Source organism: Alosa alosa, chromosome 10, assembly GCF_017589495.1.
Source record: "Alosa alosa isolate M-15738 ecotype Scorff River chromosome 10, AALO_Geno_1.1, whole genome shotgun sequence".
NCBI classification, from domain to species: Eukaryota; Metazoa; Chordata; class Actinopteri; order Clupeiformes; family Clupeidae; genus Alosa; species Alosa alosa.
Genome location: NC_063198.1, coordinates 13,677,132 through 13,695,779, shown reverse-complemented (window position 1 = coordinate 13,695,779; position 18,648 = coordinate 13,677,132). Strand labels below are relative to the sequence as shown.

At 41.4% G+C, this 18,648-nt stretch overlaps 2 protein-coding genes across 2 annotated transcripts; one reads left to right on the top strand and one right to left on the bottom strand.

The window, feature by feature from the left end:
- Positions 1-1,992: 1,992 nt before the first annotated feature.
- wdr77 (WD repeat domain 77) lies at positions 1,993-7,993 on the top strand. Its single transcript, XM_048255358.1, has 10 exons — positions 1,993-2,220; positions 2,747-2,932; positions 3,330-3,471; positions 4,011-4,060; positions 5,042-5,112; positions 5,361-5,415; positions 5,772-5,843; positions 5,955-6,063; positions 6,354-6,422; positions 6,757-7,993. Exons 1-10 carry the CDS (start codon positions 2,139-2,141, stop codon positions 6,896-6,898), a joined length of 978 nt encoding a protein of 325 aa, XP_048111315.1. The 5' UTR covers positions 1,993-2,138; the 3' UTR covers positions 6,899-7,993.
- Position 7,994: 1 nt separating this feature from the next.
- Positions 7,995-17,489, bottom strand: LOC125302250 (uncharacterized protein C6orf132 homolog). The gene is made up of 5 exons (XM_048255357.1): positions 17,237-17,489; positions 15,516-15,613; positions 12,878-12,965; positions 9,311-11,429; positions 7,995-9,123 (listed from the first exon to the last, which is right to left on the bottom strand). Exons 1-5 carry the CDS (start codon positions 17,310-17,312, stop codon positions 9,030-9,032), a joined length of 2,475 nt encoding a protein of 824 aa, XP_048111314.1. The 5' UTR covers positions 17,313-17,489; the 3' UTR covers positions 7,995-9,029.
- Positions 17,490-18,648: the final 1,159 nt, after the last annotated feature.

The window sequence follows — 18,648 nt, the reverse complement described above, 5'->3', positions numbered from 1 at the left end:
GTGCATACATGGAAGGCATTGTGATAGAAGGTGAGAAGGTGAATGGTGCGAGTTACCAAATACACATGGGTGGTTTGCCAAATGATGGAAATTTTTGGAATATGTCTTTTTTTTTTTTTTTTTGCCTATGCATCCTCACACTGGAGTCCCCAGTTCATATACAAAATTTGGTATCGATATGTGACAGTGTTCCTGAGATATGGACGACTTCCTGTTTGAGCTTAGCCGCCCGATTTCGTTTGGCTGTGACGGGCAAACGCTTTCGAAAATCAAAAATCCTTCCGCTAACATTTGTGAGGCTTGGTCCAAGGATAATGTACGTCAAGTTTCGTGGCGTTTGGACCAAATTTGTGACCTGTGAAAATTTAGTTTCGCTTTCTGTTCAATCCAATATGGCGGACGAACGGCACGCCCACCTGACGTCATCTTCGCGACCAACTTACACGGTACTGACCGGACGTTTTAAAGTTGGAACGGTGTCTCTGTCTCAAAGGGCCTAGGCGCTAGGGCTGACAAAAAATTAGGGAGACGGGAAAAATAATAATAAAAATAATAATAATAAAACTTAAGAAGAACAATAAGTGTGCTGCTTTGCAAGCACACTTAATAAAAATAGCTATTAAACGGACGCAAAGCAGAATATTGAAAGAAGGGGGCACCAAGACCAACATGGGGCAAAGACGTGGCCGCCATGAAATTTCATTTTGATTTTTTTTTTTTATGAACATAAAAAAATGCGTTGGTCTCCAGGACTCGGTCTGAAATTACGAGTCCTTCTCCTCCCACTGTGGTCCGAGACTGAGTCAAGACTGAGTCTTTGAAGGAACAAGTCCGAGTCGAGTCCGAGAAAGCAGAAATCGGTCTCGAGACCGGACTCGAGTACTACATCACTGCTTATGCTTTTCAAGTTGTTTGGAGTGTTCTTTTGTCTTCATGGTGGAATTATAGCCAGGAATAGGCTGATTAACCAGTGTCTGGAACTTCTTTATATTACTATATGCACATCCACATGCACTCAGGCAATCTTCATTTCACTAATTGTGAGACTCCTAGCACTAATTGGCTGGACTGTCACTTTGGCAACCCTAATGTGAGCAACCAAGTTACTCATCTTGATCTTGCACTGTAGGATCATCTTCCTGAATCTCAATATTATGAACACAACACGTCTGGGCAAATTACTCAGCACAAGTCAGAGGCTACATTCATTGTTTTGTACTTTTATGATGTCATCACATCACCAAACATAGGCTAGGCTTTTAGCAAAGGACTGCAGTTCCTTTGTTGTAATTACTGTACTGTGTGTTGTTAAGCATCTATAAAAAAATAAAAATACAAAAGCTTTTAGCAAAGGTTTTACCAAAAATAATTTAGGCAGTATTTTTAAACTACAAAAATACAAACCTTTAAAGTAGTTTAATTCAAAATTTTCTTCAACAAAATAAAATACAAACGACAAAATACTATTTTGTATTTTAAATACTTATTTTAAATACACGTAGGCCTATGGCCTATCAGAAATAGGCCTACTGCCAATCCCTGGCTGTGGCTGCAACAACTCAAACTAGGTAGTAGGCTACTGTTTTTTTTTGTGTTTGTGTTTTGTGTTTATGTCCATTTTTATCCAATTTGACCGCTTTGCTATTTTGACTACACAAAATTTCTACCAGCCCACCCAAATGTAGTAGGCTAGGCTAGAACCGGCCCTGGTTCATCCTGCATTTGGTTAAGCATCCTGAAGTACGCTCGTGCGACGGATGGGATGTGAACACTTTTAAAGAGAACAGCGCCATCTACTGCATAAAAATGGAAGTTTTACATGTGAAATTGTTAATAATGTTATCCATGGCCGATTGGTCATAGAAAATAATATAAAAATGTTACAATGGTGTTACAGTGTCTGTAACAATATAAACTATGTAAACGTCATTTTAGTTCAAGCGATGACCGTTCGAAAAGTCCCGGAAGCGGAAACTCACTCTGCACGTGGTGACGGAAGGTAGCAAATTCATTCATTCGCGGCATTGAAACACCGTTGTCGAACGTGCAGCGTTGGTTTTAACAAACATAGTTATATTTATTAAGTTATCAGTATTTTCGTTTGTTATTTTGATTCAGTTTCGAAGTTAAATAAAGACATGATTAAGGATAACTGGAATATCCCACCTAACGCACCAGCGTGCATGGAAAAACATCTAGTGTCTGCTCACTACAGAGCTGGTAAGTTATGACATTGTAACGATAACGTTAACTGTATCGAAATGTCTGAAGTTTATCATAAGTGCTGTGTAACCAATAACGTTTCTTCTAATAACAGCTTGGTTAACTTAAATCGTTGTACCTGGTAGGGGTTAATTTTTGTCCGATTGTAACGTCATGAGGTGAAAGAATACTCCTTAAAGTCTGCCATGGCCTTAGAAAATGTCAGTGACATAAGTTATCGAGGTTAGTAGCTATCTAACGTCAGTGTAAGTGGCGTTACCAACCTATCTGATGGCAGTAGACCGACATGTCCAGTTAACAGTGTCCGGCGTCTGGTCTGAACTTACGCTGCGTTTTAGCATCAATAATCGTTACGCCTAAAATTGTAAGAGTAGACTTGTCATGTCAGTCGTTTAATTCGCTGAAATTCTCATCATATTGCACATGACTGATTACTGGTTGCTTTCATGAATGTGCAAAGTTGGACAAATGCAACGCATTACTGGTACTTGACATGCTATCCACATCTCTATTTTACTTCTAGATGGAGCTCTGCTTTTAGGCGCCTCCAGTCTAACTGGTAGGTCCTGGATGGGGTCCATCTGGGTGTACACCGACCCAAAGCAGGCACCCAACGAGGGCTTCTGCAAGGCTGGTGTTCAGACCGACGCGGGGGTCACACAGGCTCTGTGGGTGTCAGAGAAAGGCATCCTGGTAGCTTCAGATTCAGGTACAGTTTACATCGTTGCAGGTGGTCCGTTCATTACTTATTGTCTTAACTAATTGCCAACATTATGCACGTGTGAGTATGTGTTTGAGTTCATATGTTTTGTATGAGAAAAGCCAAGGCACCACACAGCACAATAGAGAAAGAATTTAATGTGTGAAGCTTTCTCGTCTTGTGATGTTTGTGAGGTTCTATAATGCCTACACATTATAATTATGGAAACATTGTAACACTGTCTCAAACTTTGCCATATTGCATTTTTAAGAAGGTATGGGAACCCTGATCACAGTTTGTGTTCGTTCCATTTGAGCTTCACACAGGACACTGAAAAACATTAGTGCCTCTGCTCCATCAATGTTTACCATAGTCTGGCCATTGCATTGTTGCCATGATGCCACAGGTGCTGTGGAATTGTGGGAGCTGGCGGAGGACGAGCGTCTGCTGATGAGCCGTTTCAGCAAGCAAGAGCACGATCATGTGGTCACAGGCATCAGCACAACAGCAGCGCGCACCCACGCTGTCAGCAGCAGCATGGACTGCAGGTTGGTGGAAGAGCCAGTGAACCTATGGACGAGAAATACGTTTAAGACCAAATTAACACTTTAAAGCACTATTCAGTTCCTGCTTCTCATTCAGGGAAGTTGTTTTCTCAATGATTTTGAAGTCCCCTATTCAGTATAGTGGTTTTAGTACAGAGCCATTTTGGGAGACATAGCTATTGCAATATTTTGTGTGTGCAATTGTTTTTTGTTTTTCTTTTTCATCCTTTCCAAATTAGATGGGTTTCCCCACATGATTCATTACAACATTTGTAGTAGATGAGCAAAAAGCTTTATGAGCAGTACATTCAGTATACTGTACTGTGTGCTTAGTATATTATTACCCTTGACCCTCAGTAGGTGATGAAGGGTATTGTAATTGGATCTCTGAGTGTTCGTGTGTGTCTACATAATTGAAATCATTGATAAATTATTGGGTGCGAGGGTATGCAGTGTCCTGATTGATCTTGTTTTCTATGTATTTGTTGGCATCACCATTCATACTTGCCTTTCCGTATGTTTTTGTCCATTTATTCATGAAGCATCAAAGTATGGGACCTCAGCCAACAGACAGTCATCAACACATATCATGGTAAGATGGCATATGCTGATTTATTTATAAAGGTGATGAATTGCAGTTTGGAGTGTTGTATTTTTATTTGCTTGTCTATGAAATATTTTGCTTTGTCATCAAAGGGTTGGGTTTTAGAGGTTTAGCTTTAGCCAGTTAGCGTTGGCTATTTTGGTGCAGAGAAGTTTGTTTTCTATAAGCTGTTCTCAGCCGTGCATGAGTGGAGCTTATCAGCATACGATCATTACTGTGTTTACATTGGTCATGTGGCGTTTGCACCCAAGGCAATTGGCTCTTCATATGGTCCCAGAACTGAGATGTTGAGGGTTTCTCGGCTGATGTAGCTAGCATAGCCCCAGCCATTAAAATATTACCACTCAAATTCAAATGAGCTTAATTACAAGGTTGGAAGTTCTCAGGCATGTCATTGTACAGATATTTAGACGTGGGACATTTAAGATTTGAAAATGTATATACAGGTGTCTCTCGAAAAATTAGAATATTGTGGAAAAGTTCATTTTTACACCCTATTTAGTTCAAAAAGTGGATCTTTCATATATTCTAGATTCATTAGATATAAAGTGAAATGTGTCAAGCCATTTCTTTGTTGTAATCTTGATGATTATGGCTTACAGCTCATTAAAACAAAAGCCCAAACCCAAAACCCAATGTGGCCCTTGAGCCAAAAAGTGTGCCCACCCCTGATCTAGAATATATGAAAGATCCACTTTTTGAACTAAATTAGGTGGGAAAATTACTTTTTCCACGATATTCTAATTTTTTGAGACCCACCTGTATAACCATTTACAAAATGTCTGATAATCTCAGGCTTCAGCCCCTGTTATCAGAGTGCCATGTCCTGTCTCCAAATGTTTAATGCAAGTGCTTAAAACAACAGAGTGATCATAATAATTCTAATAGTGTGTAATATCACAGGTGCATAAAGAGAACAGAGCCTCCATGCCTAGCACTAATGTGACCTAATGTGACCTCTGACTACAGCGCACACCATGCCGGTCATCTGTGTGGCTTGCAGCCCCTCAGAGGAAGCCCTCCTCCTTTCCTGTGGTCAGGTGAGAGATATCTGCATTTCTATAAGTCATCTGCTGGTACTACATTGAAATCCTGACTGTGTACACATTCAGCCACAAGATGGCATCAGTCGTTCTTTCAGGTGTTTGCTTCATGTAGTTGAATTACATGAGCCCATTGCCAAGTGTTTAAAACATGGAACTGGAGAGGCATTACATTTGTTGTGGCTAAAAAGTGTGAGCAATGTCTGTGTCTTCGGAATGATCTTTGTGTCTCTCTCTTCTCCTAGGATGGCCGGCTTCTATTATGGGACCGCAGAAAACCAAAACCAGCAACTCGGTTGGGTAAGCGTTTCCTGTCACCAATTATCTGGTCACGTACACAACTGTTTGTTTTTCAGATTTTCAATATTGTAGTCAGCATTAGATCATGGGGTCTGTCCACATTCTAGTCATAATTCTTGAGACTGTGGACAGAGAAACGCCTGTGTCAGACATTTCCCCTGTTTAGTCGTTAAATCCATGCAACATAGGAAAACCCCAGTGTACAAGGCCTAGACTAGAGCACCAGTCTTATAGCATCTTGTGTAGCTAACCATTGAAAAGCCAAGGGTCACAGTTCCCTCTGTAGTTTGAGATGGGACATACACTCTTAAGATTTTCATTATTATCTTTTTATCTCATTCATCTTTTTATTGCAGACATAGTGTCTCCCAGCTGTTCGCCTACCACAGCGATATGGCACCCATGCCAAGCCAACACAATTGTCTATGGTAAGGAGTACTGCTCTATCCCACTCCACCCCCCCACTTACTTGCTGTCACACTTCACTGTCCTACACACTTCAAAGTCCAAAAAATATACTTAAATGTGCTAATGTTCAGGTGACGAGCTGGGAAGGGTCACAGTGAGGGACCTGCAGACGTCAGACCAAACCCAGACTCTGAACACCCACAGACGCAGAGTGACTAGCCTGGCCTTCTCCTCCCACAGGTATACCAGAACAACATCACCCTCCTAGACAACTCGGTAGTCTATGCTGTAGCCACATTGAAAACATGACAGTCTTGCCTTAAGAATTAGCTTTTGTCTGGTCTGCTGACTTGGCTCAAGCCCTAATTAGCAGCAGTGACACTTCATATTCTGAAATATTGTGTTTTTCTTTTGTGTCTTAATGCTTGCCCTTACCCAAACAGCAATCTGTTCAGTGATGCTTTTTGGTTCACCCAAGGCAGTGCTGTGTTACAATATTGATATTTTTGAAATGTCCTCTTGTTTGACAGTTCCCCGCTGCTAGCCTCCACAAGTGATGACTGCACGGTTGCCGTGGTGAACGCAGAGTTCAGAGAAATGTGAGTCAATATTGAAGGCCCTCCCAAAACCACCCAGCCCTATCCTGTGTGTCTTAAATAAATACCTGTGAATGAAAAGTCTAATACTGGTAGATTCTTAGTGCAGCTGTTACAACTACTCTTACCCTACCACTCATCAGAGATTATATGGTAATCTATATTTGGTTTGTTATTTTGGTTCAGTGGTTTTGTGTTATTTTAATAGTTTGTTTAGCCATATTATTGCTGTACATACGGTCACGTAGCAGTGATTACATTTCATATTTTTTTTTTAATGTGCCCCGTGTCATTCACCTTCATTGATTTACACTCATAACCCCCCTCCTATTTTTAGTTTCAGAGACAGGAGGCACCAGGACTTTGTCCGTGGGTTATGCTGGGCCACTGATGGGTTGGACACCCTCACCACAGTGGGCTGGGACCACCAGGTTCTCCACCACAACATCAGCCAGTCACCACCAACCTCTCAACCGTAGAGCTGTCCACGAGGGGGCAAGGGGGTGGCAGGTAGAAAAAACATGGAAACGGCTCTCTTTCAGTAGACTAGTTCTCATTCAGTGACTAGTTTGAGGTCCGCTGAGATGGAAGTATTAGCTGTAAAAAATGGTAACTGGTTAACTAAATTCATCTCCCTACACACACACAACCCTACAAAGCCCCCACCTCTTGGTGAAAATGAATTTGGAAAACGAATTGAAGTTTGTGTGAAGAATGTTCTAGATTTAAAGCTGTTCATTGTCGTTCACTGCTGCCTTTACAAATTCCTTACTTGTGTGCCTGGCCCAGATGGAAGGCATTCTCTAGTTTCCTTATCCTCTCCACTTCAGATTCAGTGATTCTGTTTTTTTTTTAGGCACTTGCATTGAAACATCTTAAACTTTGTCCTTATTTCATCAGCATCCCAAGTCCCGTCCTTCAGAAATTAAAATGGTTAGATCTTTGTAAATCAATATGTCATTATGAATACTTTGTGTAACCCTTTATCAATCTGTTTATAACTCTATAATGTTGGGTTTAAGTGTTACCATAACAATTATTTAGTTATTCACAGCTAAATGTTACTTTTGTGACTCCGTGTAAGAGCTCTCCCTCACATACTCATGGAGGTTCCCCTTTTTGCACAAGGCTATGCCATCATGTAGTAGGCTTGTGTAAAGGGATTTGTGCGTTATAAACTCATGTTATGTTTGAGGGATGTCGATTATATAGTTGTCATGACCAGTATCTAAATCATTGTTGACTAATGTCAACTGTCCGGATGTATTTGTACTTCTGTACAAGATCATTCTCATTCATGTAGATTATTTTATACTTTTCAATGGGTTTTGTTTCATACACATCCAATACTGTCTCTCACAACGGTTTTGTACATTTATAGGGTCTTTAATATTGAGTATGTATGTCTGTAGACGTGAGTGGTGGAGGATGTCAAACTGAAAAAGCTGAACATGATCACAGTTGTTGAAAGCTCCTATTCTCTAAGTGACACGGACATGTATGTAACAGTCTCAGTCTGACAATGACTCTCATTGTAAGTTCTAAACAGAAATAAATATGAAAAGAAAGCGCCAGTTGTCCATTTGGTGTCCCCTTTTAATCTGAGGTTTATTTTGAAGGTTAATACAGTCACTTTTGATAAGTCTACAAGTCATACCAATGATGCATAGCCTATTTATAACATGCTAAGCATAGTGGGTCATTGCGGTGCCTTGTAAAATATATTGTCCATGCTCACAATGCCATTAACCTTCACATCCAAGTGTCTATTTACATGTTTTGGCTGTGAGAAACATATTTACATTCTTACAGGCTCTCAAAATCCAGGCGTGTTTATAAATGACGCAGCATTATTGTTGGAAGATGGCAGCATATTAAAAGTGTTTGGCAGCATATTAAAAGTGTTTAACTAACAAACAAAGATTACATCTTTTTTAATAAAAAGTATTAGATTATGCCTCTTGGCATTGGGGTATGAGTGACCTATGTCAAAACTAGATTAGTGTTGTGGTAAATGACAGATGAATTCCCATCGGGTTGAATATAAATAAGCAGATGTTAGGATATAAGAGAACTAGTATTCAGTACAAAAGACACAGCTTGATCATTTGTACATCTTTGTCCATAGGAATATATAACATTTCTTTATCTGTACCATTTGTAGAAACACTGACTCCGCACGCAACTATTTTGTCAGCAGCGAATAAAAAACACTAGTTCATCAACGGGTTAAAACAATAAGGCAAAGCTCACTAACTGTGATAAGCCTGAAACCTGCTGAAGTTAACAGCCATGTTGCCCCAGACAAGTCAGACACTCCAAGGACTTTAGAACTTTTAACAGAGGACCAGAATGTCTGATACTGAAAGCACAGAAGGTTAAATAACAAGGGGAAAAAAGTCCTGCTGTTTGTTTCAACAGTAGATTATTTGAAGGCTAAACAAAATTGACAGGCACATTCTTCTTTTTCCCCATGCTGTGTTCTTTTTCCCCATGCTGAAGTAGAGGAAAGTGCTCACAGTTGATCATCTTCAGCACTGTAAAGGCACTGGTGTGTCTTGTATTTGAGTTTTGTTTTTACTTCTGATGCAGTCCTGTTAGTGAAAGTCTTCATGAGTCTTCTTTACTGACTAGAGTAATGGGTTGTTTGGTCCCTGGTCGTACTGTAAATGTCATACCGTGAGGATGCTTGGATGGTCCATTACTGCAATAATACAGGAAGGCGAGAAATTATTTTATTTGTAACACAAAAAAATGCATTTCATATTCATTTGGCTGGTATAACAAATGTTTCAGATTTTACAGATACCCAATTACAAAGGATTAAGTTATGACACTGGGCTCTTTTAAAGGTAATAATTAACAGACATTCAAAACTACATGGGGCATACCTTGCAGGTGACTTTGATGCAGCAGCAACATTTCCTGCCTTCTTCTGGGCCATTCTGGTCTCAAGCTCCCGCATATCGAGGCCTCCACTTGCCTGTGGTGGAAGTGTGGCGCTCTTTGCTTTAGGAGAAGGTTTAGGTGGAACCCGAATGTCCTCTTCGTCATCGGACTGTGTGGTGACCCAGTCATCTGTGTTATCAGCTTCTTTGGTCTGAGCTGACAATTTGGGATCCATCTCCAGCATCTTTTTTTGCAAGATACTGAGAAGAGTGGCTTGGCTTGCAGATGTAGGTGTTGAGGGAAGATTTTGGGGAAGCGGCTTCGGCTTGGTCTGCTGAGCGATTTTGGCTTGCAGGTCACTCTGAGATGGTACAAGTCTGGGTGTGTTTGACGGCTTTGGCTTTTGGGCAGTGGGAGGTCCCTTTGCGATGGTGCTTTGCGATGGTGGTGGCCCTGCAGGTGGTGGTGGTGGTGGTGGTCCTGCAGGTGGTGGTGGAGGTGGTATTGATGGCTTTGTGGGAGGATCAGGAGGAGGTGTGCTTGGGGGACCCTCCCCATCTTCACTATCTGAGTTTGCAAACTCTGGCGGGGGAGGAATGAAAGGGATGCTGAAGTCCTGAACTTGGACGCTGGAGACGGCTGGAGCTGAATTAGTATCCTGAACTTTCTTTTCAACATTGCTACGAGAAGTGGATGGCACTGTGGAGAGTACTGGAGGCTTTGGTTCTTGCTTAGCAACAGAGATTCTCACCTGTGGTGGAGTGACCTGTACAGGAGCTTGAGGCTGTGCAGGAATGGCTACCTGAGCAGGAAGATCAAGTTTCTCTGCAGGAAGTCTTTCTTGAGAGTTTAGTGATGTGGATGAGGAGGACTTGGGGGTTACTGTGAAAGAGTTGGATTTTGATTCGCTGGGCTGAATAGTTGCCTGGGTAGGGAGCTCAACAGATCGGTTGCTCTTGCCGCTGTTCTCACGGGACAAACCTGAACGTTGCCGCTCTCGCTCCTTAGCAGCCCTCAGTAGGGCCAAGGGGGAAGTTCCAGCTTCCCTCGTCCCTGAACTCTCACTTGCTTTGAGGTTGTGTAATTTGTTGGCCAGTAGAGGACTGTACTGACGGGGTCTTACTTGGGATACCTCCTGTACCTTCGTCTGGCTTGTTTCTTGTGGAGTAGGAGCAGCTGGCACTTTTGGTAATTTTGGGGAAGCTGCAGGAGGGGTTGCTGCTGGTTTTGTTGGAGTTGGAATGGCATTTGGAGGTGTCTGAGTTTTTGGTGTGCTTAAAGGCACAGCTTTGTGTTGGCTTGGTAAGGTGGCTGTTAAATTTTCTTTGAGGTCCTTCAAATCTTGCTCCAGCTGAGCGCCAGAGCTTGCCCTGCGTGCTGGCTTAGCTGGAGGTAATGGTGTTTGAGCTGGACTTGGCGTTGCGGGGCCACTGCCATTGACATGGACCCGGACAGAGTCACCGGACGAGTCCTCTAGAAGGAGGATTGACTTGGGTCTCATATCTCGGTCTATGCCTCCACTCAGCAGAGTGGTCTTGGGTATGCTGTAGACCTTGGCTGTGGTATGGGGATTGAAGCTTGAAGGCACAGCAGCAGTCGTGGAAGATGAAGCAGATGCAACATCAAGATTCTGAATGGAGGACATCCGGACAGGCTTTGGCGGGGGTGCCTTTGCGGTCTTTTGGGGCCCAGGATGAGGCTGTTGTTTCACCACTGGTGGTGGGGGTGGGGTGAACTGTGGACATTCAGGAACATCTGGATGATCACTCACTATGGATACAGGCAACGAAGCTTTGCCGCTACTAGTACTGGATGTCACAGATGGGGGCTTTGGAGCGGGCATTGATGGGGGCTTCAGAGAAGCAAGGTCAATGTCCTGGGATTGGGCAACTGTTGGAGGTTTGGGGGCAGGCATGGGTGGTGGTCGGAGCGAAGCCAGATCTGGCGGGACCTCAAAGTCTCCATATAAAGATGAAGCAGGGACAAACTTTGGCGAGGGTGGGGAAAACTGAGGTGGAGGTGGTGGAGGTGCCACTGATGGAGGTGGAGGGATAAGTATTTCACCTTCTTCATTGTCAGGGACAGCAAAGATTCCACCATTGGGAAGCTGCTGGCTGCTTCCTATGAAAGAAGAAAAGGTCAATCTGTGATCTGTGAAACTTTCATTGGTATAGTACTATTAAAATATACATAGTTACTGAGAGAAAATGGAATTGAACATTATGTCCAATACTTTAATATGTTGGTTTAATGTGCAACATTGGGCCCAATATTCAGTATGTGGTTTAATGTTCTGCATTTCTCACTCGTGGGTCACTTTGACACTAAAAGTATGATTCTACGTCTGCATCATGACCCTGTGTGATATCTGTACTGTTCCTTTTAAACATGATAATGTAAGGCGCCAGAGTGGATATCACTTGCTGTTGTCTATTCTGCGTCAACAGTCATGTTAGTCATTGATTAAGGTATAAGTATAAGTATATATACTCTTTTGATCCCGTGAGGGAAATTTGGTCTCTGCATTTAACCCAATCCGTGAATTAGTGAAACACAGCACACAGTGAGGTGAAGCACACACTAATCCCGGCAAGAGTGAGCTGCCTGCAACCACAGCGCGGCGGGGAGCAGTGAGGGGTTAGGTTCCTTGCTCAAGGGCACTTCAGCCGTGGCCCACTGGTCGGGGCTTGAACCGGCAACCCTCCGGTTACAAGTCCAGAGTGCTAACCAGTGGGCCAAGGTAGACTGAATGTCTCCTGGCGTTGCCACAGTCACTGTATGATTATCTGTTTCTTACTGTTGGGTACTTAAACCCTGGATGATTCTGTGTCAAGTCAGAGACGCATATTCTGGAGTACGCTGTGCTACGGGTGTGCCTCTCTCCTGTATACAGCCTAATAAACCTTGCATCTTGATTTGTACTTTTTCGTGACTGGATCTCATATTTCACTTTGGTATATAATATTTTTACCAAATTTACTATATGAGGGGAGTTCCTTCATGTATGTAGGAAGGCACTATAATGCACTAATTACAATACCATAATTTTAAACTAAACTTATAATGGACAAATATTCTGAGATTTCATTGTGGCCAATCTTGGTAGGCTCAACATCATAGATCTGATCAGGTAACACCATCAAAGATGGCACAAACAGCTGTGTCCTTTAAGAACTACGGTTGACTTTTAATTCTCTGTATTATATGGTTTCAATACATGTAATACATGTGAAACAAAGTCCTCAAGAATGTAACCATAGAGACATTGTTTATCCTTAGTATAACCTGTAGTCATAGTATAGGCATAGTATAAGCAGTCACATTAGTCTTAAATACCTGATGGAATCAGTTTACCTTTCACCTTTATTTACTTCACACTTTTAACATTCACATGACCTATACTCTTAAATCTCTACATCTTCTTCTTGTTCCTCTAGCATAATTGGTCTGTCAGACCTCATGCTTTGCCAATCAATTGAATCTTAAGCTTCACTCAAGGCTTAAACTAGGGATCATTACTGCTGGATTTGCATTTTTGTTACTTTGCTTTTGAGAAGCCGTAAACTGACCTGTTCCATTTGTCTTCGGCCCGTTCAGGGGAGGAAAGACAGGCACTTTCGGAGTCGGTACGGCAAAGCCTTGCACGACATCAGAGGACTGTGGGGGGAGAAGCAGTACAAAGGCATCAGCAGACTATATACATTTTTCCTGTTAGACACTCAGACTGGTTAAATACTGACAGAAATGGTAGATAGAGAGTATATAGCGAGAGAGAGAATTAGAAATTATGCTTTTATGGAAGTAAAAGCATCAGCAACGGCATCAGAGGACTACTGTGTGTGTATGTGTGTGTGTGTGGGGGGCAGTACAAAGGCATCAAATGTATACACCGTATATATTTAAAAAATGTTCCTGTGCAAGAGCGAGAGAGAGAGAGAATTAGAAATGATGCCTTTACTGGTTATTGTTTTGCCAGCAGTGGTAGAGCCGAGGATTTTAGTTTTCAGTGGAAACATGCGCTGAACTAACCTGTTTCCTCTACACCGGAAAATAATAAAATGCTCCCACACATTACGTTGTTCACATAGTTCACATATTAATCAAAAGGCTGCGTGGATCAAGTATAATGACGCATCTTACATCATCGACGATGATTAACACTGACAGACCGTGTGACAGAACCACGCCTAACCAACACCCGACAACAAAACAAAGATTAAAACACATAATACAGGACCTACCCATTAGGGTTTGTTTTGATGACAAGTAAACACACCTTGCCTTGCCATTTGTAAGCCAATGAGGACTCATCAAGGCCAAAAGTGAGTACAATGTCAGACTGCAGGCAATAGAGGCATGCCGCAATAGCGACATCACCAATAGTGCATTAAGATGATGAGATTGCAGTTGCACCTGGTGTAAATCAGAGGGTAAGAAGTTCTTAGACCCCATTACCTTGCTAGTAAGATGTAAGAAACTAAGTAAGTTGCCCCCCCCTCCTCCTTATAAAGAAAAACAGTGCCCCATTCTCGTGTGCTCTGCCTCTATGCCAGTCACATTACATTGTTACATTTTTACTGCTGGCTGTGAGTTCTCTTTGCATTCCTATTAGAAATCTACCTCCACATACTTCTCATCAAACGATTCTGGACACACCTCAGGCTCCGAGACCCTGCCAGTCTAGTGACTTCTATGCATGAGCAGGTTTTCTGTGGAAAGGCTATAGTGAGTGCATTTGTGCACGCACGCACACACACACACACAGTTTAATAACACAGACTTTGTATGCGCAACACCCTTTTAGCAGACGGTACATCATAAGTATCCTTGTTCCTGTTCTTTTCAGACGGAGGTGAAAAGAAGAAATCAACAAAGGTTCTGAATGCCAACCTGACCTTGTGCACCACTTATGTAATAACATTGACTTTGATTTAACCTCTAGTGCTGCTGACATTTTAACAGTGATGGACTGCCAGGGTACTGGAGTTTAACCCCTAAGGCAAACACACATGTGACACACGTAGAGTACCCTGTGAAGGGTAGATGGTCATATCTACAGGCCGCCAAGTGAGGAAAAGAAGACAGGTGGAACTGCACCGCGAGCCATTGCTGTCCATCACTGTCTTCTCTATCTTTTCCCCGTTGGCTAAGACTAAGGCATATTTCTCTCTATTCCTCAGCTCCTGTCATACACAGAGTGAAAGTCAGAGAGGTCCTACCCCTCTGATGCTGGGTGTGTCACATGTCAGGTATGCAACAGGGACGTCACCACAGAAAGAGAAATGAATGGTGAGGGTGAGAGAGAAAGAGATGGAAAAGGTTTGTCAACTGTGCTTGAAAGCTAGCCATGCATGTCAAAAACATGTAGTCTAAGATTATTTGTTTACATTCAGTTGAACATTATCCAGGTCATTTGCATTTAAACAAATCTTTTAAAGAATGGCCTTCTCAAGATTCTCAAGGAATAACAAACTCTTTAACACACAGCTCAGTAAGAGAATGGGCAAACTCACTAGTGTTGAACCAGGAGAAAGGAGAGTATGGCTCTCTGATCATTTTACAAAGGGGGAGAATGATAGATGAGCAACACAGCAAAAGTGCATACGATACTGAATGGGGATACAGCTGAAATTCTTGCAGTTTTACATTCCTAGGGATTCTAAACATCTAACACTGCCATACACATAACACACTGCCATAACACATTTATCAACAGACTTTCTATAACAACCAAAATCACAATGCTATATTAACACTTACTGTCATACTGAACTCGAAAAAAGCTCTGTCTATACAAAAAAGTTCCTCAACAATAATAATTAGTGAAATCTAAAACAGCTGCTGGGGGGACAGAGAGCAGAGGCACCTGAGATCACCACACAAAGATCATTGATCACAGAAACACTCCTCATAGGCCAAGAGAGAGGGTGGCCTCAGACGACAAAGGGCACATTGAGGGGAAAATTCAAATTTGGCTTCAAAGACAGAGTCAGGCACAGGTGGACAGTGAAGCCTTGGAGCAACGCTGCACTTTGCATTGTAGCCCACCTTGTCTTGAAAGCAATCAACTAGGTGTTTTACATATTCACAATTAACACAATACAAACTACAAATACAATACAAACTACAAATAAAGCATATCATTTTACTCTGTATGGACAGTCAGAAGAATAGAAGACAAACTTCTCAATTAAGATTGATACATACCGTGTGCGAGTTGAAGTAATTAACAGTGGGTCTAGATCGAACTTTAGCTGTGCCTGATACTGGTATTGCTGACGAGTCAAACCCCAACTCCACATGTTCTGAAAGAGAAACAACTCATTAGTTGTGATAACAATGTCAATACACATGTATTGCCCTTAACAGAGCGTAATGTTTGTACACATGATCTCCAAACCTGTATCTAAGACATTCCTTGCAGCTTATGCAGTAGTGATAAACTGAATTATTCACCCAATCAAATGCACTTTCATGCAGATATTGTTACATGGTGAAACTGGCCTTATTCACTGAAAAACACATTGATTATGCTATACAATATAACACCATAAATACACAGATAAAAAAAAATAAAAATAAATCAGTAAATAATCGGTAAACAATTAAACAACTAGGCGACCTATGTTGATGTGGACTGATAAAGCACTAAAAACAATGACTGCTGCCCTTCCCATCTGGCCTTGTGCAGAAATACTCGTCTGAAGGATCCTTGCCCATCAACAACCACAAAACAACTCTAAAACATGATAAACACTCCCCTATTGCTGTCCTTCGCCCTCTTTGATCTTCTCTTCTAATGGTCACACAGACTTGGACTGACTTCACTGAATAATCAGTATGTCTAAAAAGATTGTTTGTTTTTTTGCTTTTCAGGGGCCTTGACTTTATATAACGAATCTGTTGTAGTAACATTTCAATATGTTTGCTCACAAGTATCAGTGATTTCGTTTCTGTGTTGTTGGAACTCCAGTGATTTGGAACCGAGTGTGGCCTATGCACTTGTTTGAGCACACCAGCGAGTACAGAACATATTTCACCCACATGTCAACACAATTAATAGTTTGGATGATGGCTATCTTTGTTGTGAACAAACCAGATTTTATATTTGGTACTGGTAGTACAACTTTCCTGATAGGCCTACTGTTTAGGCTACACACTACTTATTTAGACAAATGGTCGACCAGGGTCTTTTTAATCGTTCATCAAAAATATCCAATCATAAAAAAGATTTAAAAATATCAATCGTCAAACTTTAATTTCTTATTTTTTCTTTGACGAGGAAGTGACTGAGAACATCAGATTAATTCTGATTCAATTAAGGAACATCAGTCATCCCAGCTGTGCTTGTCAGGATCGTATTTGCATGCTAATGCAAATACCTTATCTTAAAGAGACAAGAGAATTGAAATGATTTCCACTGTAGCCTACAGACAGTCGGTCAGTAGCCTACATCATGCTTCAGAAACTGAGACTTTTATCCTAGCCTACTGGACAGATCTCTTGGCAAGGGCACTGCTAGACAATTTGGGACCTATGAAAGACTAGAATAATTCTGCCCCCGGAAAGAACTATGCAATGGCCTAATCAACCCTATGGCATATCTGTATCTATATGAAGTCGTGTTGTAGATAGTAGCCTAGTCGACCTTTAAGCTCTTGACTTAATGATCCTGGGTTTCTACTGCTATTGCTGCTATTGACGTTTGGACCATATGCAAATACATGTAGGCTAAGTTGTAACGTTAACCATAGGCCTACTATAAATTCATATTTCGTATTTCGTCGTGTCATTGGACCTACACCCCCATTCTTAAACCTGTCACTTTGGTTAGGTGCAGTCGTCGCGCGCGTGTATTAGACTTTAGCATAACAACTTCAGTGACATACAATTGTAAAAGAATCGGCGTCAAGGATATTGACACTTACCCATTCCCCCGTCCTTCATTTGGACGCTGGTGTCGAACAGGGAATGATTCTTTCTACCCAAAAACCCTTTCTTCATTTTTGTTACCCTGGTGTGCAATACTCCTCAAAAAGAATTGTTAATGCCTCATAGTTCCACGACTGCGTTGATGTTATAAAATTCACTTCGACTAGGACTACTTATGGATACATGGTGAAACGTGTCCCCTCTTCTGTGAATTATGTTCAATTTCGTGGAATAAAATGGCCTCCCGCCTCCGCCTCCTCCTCCTGTTATAGCCTCCCTCCTTTGAGAGGCGACAGGTGAGGCAAAAAAACTCACCGCCTCCTGAGCGCAAGTAACATTCCAGTTTTCCTGCCAACTTTGAACACACCTTTCTTAGCAATTACTCAGTCCTGTATCCATGGATGCAACATAATATCACAATGAAACTCAATGTCCATAATGGCTTTCAAGGAGTTGCTCTCTTCGTTTAGCCCAAATAAATCCAAAAGCGAAAATAGCATATTTAAATACATAAAATCAGATTCTATGTATGGTAAATGTATGGTAAAAAATGTGTTAGAGTAGTCCCAATTTGCATTAAAGTCACTTTAAATCAAAAGTAAAATGACAACTATTTCAAAAAACATTTAGAGAGGGGTGCAGGGGAAGTTGGAATAGCCTAGGCTAGCCTACGCTGTTTACAGTGAGTATTTTCAGCAGTCTTGTAATAGTCTGACAGCAGTCTTCTCACACAGCAGCAGTCATGTCTAATTCTTCAACAACGAATGTGCAACAGTAGCCTAAGTATCTATTATGGTAGATTCTACTTTTATTTATTTAATTTCTACTTTTTATTTGAATCAGTTCTTTTTGGAAATCGTCAATCTCAAACACTTTGTGCAATCAGGTACACAGTTGTGTGATAAGATACATTAGGCTATTTGTCACTGAAAACTAAGTTTGAGGTATAGTGGGTTGCTGTCAAATCTTTGACAGCAGTCCAATATTCTTTTAATGTGTCATAGTTGACTACATTGAAAAATATGGATGTGTGTGTCTATATTTTGCTATACAGTATATGTGAAAAACAATGTACCCAATTTTCCATTAGAAATAACTTAAAGTAGTTTAAAACATAACATGAGCTGCAATATTTGTTCTTAATGGTAAAAAAATGCAACATGGCACAGGATGTGAAAATCAGTTTTGGCATATTAGGCCTACATACTTCAAGTCTGCATTTAATTGTACTTCTTTTAGGACAACTATATTACCATGATGACCATATTTGCTAAATGGAAGGTACAAATCTGGATGTGTTTAGCAGACCTGAAATGGTGCGCTGTTATATGGCCAAACACAGTATGTCCCCTCAACAGGCCTTTAAGCGTAGAGAATCACCTGACGTCTATATTAATATTAGCCCCTC